General features: G+C 36.6%; 1 protein-coding gene across 1 annotated transcript; it reads right to left on the bottom strand.

The window, feature by feature from the left end:
• Positions 1-252: 252 nt before the first annotated feature.
• On the bottom strand, positions 253-2190 carry LOC108584226 (olfactory receptor 52E4-like). The gene has a single exon (XM_031662743.1). It carries the CDS (start codon positions 1859-1861, stop codon positions 1061-1063), a length of 801 nt encoding a protein of 266 aa, XP_031518603.1. The 5' UTR covers positions 1862-2190; the 3' UTR covers positions 253-1060.
• Between the last annotated feature and the right edge of the window lie 2561 nt (positions 2191-4751).

The following is a 4751-nucleotide window of genomic DNA, read 5'->3' as shown; positions in this document are numbered from 1 at the left end:
TATTAAGTATTAACTCACATGATCACAAAGTCCCACAATAGGCCATCTGCAAGCTGAAGAGCAACGAGAGCCACTCCGAATCCCAAAACTGAGGAACTTGGAGTCTGATGTTTGAGGACAGGAAGCATCCAGCACTGGAGAAGGATGTAGGTTGGGAGGCTAGGCCAGTCTAATCTTTTCACGTTTTTCTGCCTGCTTAATATTCTAGCTGCATTGGCAGCTGATTAGATGTTTCCCACCCAGATTGAAGGTGGGTCTGCCTTTCCCAGCCCACTGACTCAAATGTTAATCTCTTTTGACAACACCCTCACAGACACATCCAGGATCAATACTTTATATCTTTCAATCAAATCAAGTTGGCACTCAGTATTAACCATCACAAAAAGAGACAGAGCAGGAATGTGAAAGAAGAAAAGGAGCAAAAATGGTAGTAACAGCAAGACTGAGAGAGCATTGAAATAAACATGGGAGTCAAAGATTTTGGAGAAGACAAAAGTTTGGATTCTGTAAAGAATAGAAAAATATGTGATAGAAACTACTGCTGGATTACAGCTTATTTTGTTCATCTATAAATGAGATTTATTTGATCAGTGTCCTTCAGGATCTAAATTTACCTAGAGAGAAGACATATGGAAAAATTGGAGCTATCTATCACCCTTGTTTACAATCAGTTTTACTCCAAAGCCACCTCAACCTTCAGCATAGTTACCATTAATTAGCCTTTTTCCAGGTACCTGGAGAGAAGTGGGGGAAACAGGCAGCAAAGTTTAACTTTGCTTTATCTGTCAACACTAAAGCCCTTCCAGTCAAAATGAAAAAATCTGACAAGCATGACCAACAGTTACAGAAGATTAAAAAGGAAGCTCAGATGATCATAATTTGGGTGGTATATAGATATATTTATCCAAACTGTATTGCATAATTATTCTTTCTGTACAAATATTTTCACAACTTGCTCTCGGATATGCTTGGTCCTGACTCCATAAATGACTGGGTTAAGGTCAGGTGGGACAACCACATACAGGTTAGCCAAAAGAATGTGGGTATAGCGGGGAACGTTTTAGCCAAAACGATGTGTCATAAAAGAACAAAATGCTGGTATGTAAAAGCACAGCATAACACAGACATAAGAACCACAGGTATGGAAGGTCTTCAGTCGGACATCTTGAGAAAGAAGGCGAAAAACAGCTCGAAGGATAAGCACATAGGAAGAAGAAATTAGGATCACATCCACAATAATATAAGAAATCACCATGAGCCCATAGATTATGTTGATCTTGATAGGTCCACAGGCCAACCGGGCCAGACCCATGTGCTCACAGTATGTGTGAGGTATGATGTTATGCCCACAGAATGGCAGATGCAGAATGAGAAACACAAATGGGGTTTCAAGAACTAAATTTCTTCCAACAACCACAGAAGCTAGGATACTGATGGTTTTATTAGTGAGGATCATGGTGTACTGGACAGGGTTGCAGATGGCAACAAAGCGGTCATAAGCCATGACCACCAACAGAACAGTCTCCATGCCTGTAAACATGTGAATAGAGAACATCTGAAGAAGGCAGCTCCCAAAGCTCATCTCTTGGAGTTTGAACCAGAAGATTCCTAGCATTTTGGGGTTAGTGGATGTGGACAGACCCAGATCAATCATAGACAACATGGCCAGTAAGTAGAACATGGGCTGATGTAGACTGTGTTCGGTTTTGATCACAAAGAGAATGGTCATATTCCCCACAATGGCAATCAGGTACACAATACAGAATGGGAAAGCAATCCACATACGCAAAGTTTCCAGTCCTGGTATTCCTAGCAGGAGAAAGAAGTGGGGATAGAAGTGGGTGTCAATGATAGAAGGCATCCTCCCAGCAAGTGTCACTGAATTCCTAAGTAAGAAGGATCTCAATTTCTTTAAGGTCCTCCTTTGTCAAGTTCCTGAAGCAACAGAAAAACTCTTATCAGTGTGCTAGAAGTAATGGTATAGGTGGTTAATTTACAAACACTTGAGATTCACTTTTTTCCAGAGGGTAATGGAGGAAGCCTCTCAACACAGATTATTGTTCTGAGATCCATCATAGGCAATATTGCTCATGGCTTTATATTTTGTAACCTTTGAAATATTTGAAAAAACTGGAAAAAATTCATAATGCAATGCATATTTATATTAAGGCATTCCCTTCCATTACTTCCCTAAGTAACCCTTCTTTACTTTTTGTAAATCACCATCCCATGTGTTCTTCAAAGTGTGGTCTTGAGATCTTTGGGGTTTTCTAAGTACCTTTCCAGAAGCTTAAAAGCTCAAAACTATATTTATGATAGAAAATTTTTAGCCATTCTCACTCTCATTCTCTCATAAGTACACAGTGAAATTTTCCAGAGGTTATATGAAGTGTTACCATAATAGATTAAATGAAATTGTAAATGATTTATGAGATTTCAGCTCTATTAACTTAGACAATAAAAATATTTCCAAAGGAAAATGATGCCATTTTTACAACTAATTTTTTGGAAAATAGTGATTTTAACAAAAAGTATCAAATTATGTTTTATATAATAGATTGTTAATATTATTTTAACATTAAACATTTAAATTTTGCTCTAATGTCTAATAATATAAATATTATGGATATAATTCAGAGAAACTAAAACTCTTTGAATATCTTAATAATTTCTACAAGTGACAGATTCCTCATAAAAAGGAGAAGTACTACTGTCTGCCACTTTCTATGTTTTGTTATAATATAAGCGTAAGGATCTTATACAGTGACATCAAATTAAGTGTAGTTAATCAGTCTCTGTTAGAACTTTCCTGGTTATAACTCAGCTAAACTGATCAGTGCGTTTCTCTTATGGATTAATTGCTAGTTTTGATGTTTCTAAATCTTCACGAACAATCTGGTTTCTCCAAGATCCTGTCATTCTGATTTCCTGAATCCTTCCAATAAAATGCCTTGCATGTATCTGCCAAATTATGTTTATCTTCCTTACTGTCTATAACATCGATGAATAATATTTTAAAAAATCCCACGTCCCAAAATTGTGTCTAGCTTCAGGTGGAAACAGATAAATATTTAGCATATTTTAATATTGAAATTAAAATATTTTAAGGACTTTTCATTGCTTCCTTGACAATAACAAGGAAAATTTCCTTATTTTAACTTTGTGTCCCTAAAGACACTGTACAACTCTGTAGCAATTAATGTTACCTGGATTGTATAATATTTCTGCATGTACTGGCCTTATTTCTATGAAGAAAATAGCTGCAACTAAGAGTTGAGAACCAGCGGTAATCATTGTAATATGCTCAAAACTGCCACATGACTGTTGGTTCCCAGTTGTTCAGCATTCAACTGAATCAGAGTTGGGGTTTATAATAATGTGCTTTTGTTTGTGTGTGAGTGTGTGTGACAGAGAGAGAGAGAGAGAAGTTTGGAGAGATAGGAGTAGAGAGAGAAATCCTATTTTATTACGTATGTGGCTGCACACACCAGTTGTCCTGTAACTTTGCCAGGTAGCTATTTTACAGCAGAAGCACACAGGCAAAGGGGTTAATAACTTCCATTCTATATGAGAAGAACAAGAGCATCTCTTGGTCCCTGAGAAGCTGAGAGAAAATTGAAAACAGAACACAATGTTTGCCAGTATTGAGGAAAAGATGCCAGGCTGAAAAACCAGAGGGCAGTGGTTTTTGTGATTTCACCTGGAAGAGTCTGAGAAAATAGCTAGGATGATATGTTGTGAAATTTACAATCCAGAGTCAGCCCAATCTTAAGGGTGGTTGTGTCTCAACATGATACTTTGCCAACTGAGAAAAACATTCTCAGGGAGGTGGCAAAGGGGACGCCTCTCTGACAGTACAATCTCAAAGCCGTCACCACATCCACCCTCCTCACAGTTTTAATTCTGAATTTTGCCTCTTTCGCCATAACCTTATGCCACAGTAGCAGACAATGCGGCTAATAACTCAAGATCTTTTTTTTGAGGGCAAATTGTTAAATTTATTCTTTTCTCTAGATATGCACATTGACAAAGATCCCATCGAGTCCGATCTGAAAAAGACAAATTCATAATAATTAGTAATTTCTCTCTTTATTGTGCTCACCAAAAGTCTTCACATTTTGAACTCTTGAGGGATTATTTTTTCACTTGTTGATTTCTTTTTCTTTCTTTCTTTTGCTGGATCAGTAGAATATTATAGAGGTCTTCTGTGGATCCTTAAAACTATTCAGGACATGGCTTGAAAACTCATAAACCATTTACTTGTTTGAGATCCTTGACAGATTTTAACCAGGATAGGACTGCTTTTTCCTCCTGTAAAAATGACATGATAAATTATAACTAATGTCGTTTTTATTTTAGAAGTGGGATAAATAAGACCAATGTTTGTATAGGTGCTAGTGCATAGTGTGTATCCCTCAACAAATTATACTTACTTCTTTATTTCATTAACACTCCCCAAATATTTTCCCTTATATAATGCAAGATAGCTAAACTAGACCAATTCTGTTAGCAGAAATAAGTTATTTCATTGTATTAAGTCCAAAATTATGTCACAGTTGGACATAAGATTAGATAAAGGTTGATGACCATAAGAGGCCAAAGTAAAGAAATGGCACAGAGTCAGACACTAATATTTTTCTCTAGATTTTTATGGATACAAATGTTACCAAATACTGCCATTTAGAAAGAAAACAATTTTCTTCCCTTATTCTTACAGCTTTCCTAAGCTTGGTGAGACCAAAGCAGTTGAT

Source organism: Papio anubis, unplaced genomic scaffold (assembly GCF_008728515.1).
Source record: "Papio anubis isolate 15944 unplaced genomic scaffold, Panubis1.0 scaffold93, whole genome shotgun sequence".
Lineage (NCBI taxonomy): Eukaryota > Metazoa > Chordata > Mammalia > Primates > Cercopithecidae > Papio > Papio anubis.
The sequence above is the reverse complement of the archived record's forward strand: the minus strand, read 5'-3'. Positions and strand labels throughout refer to the sequence as shown.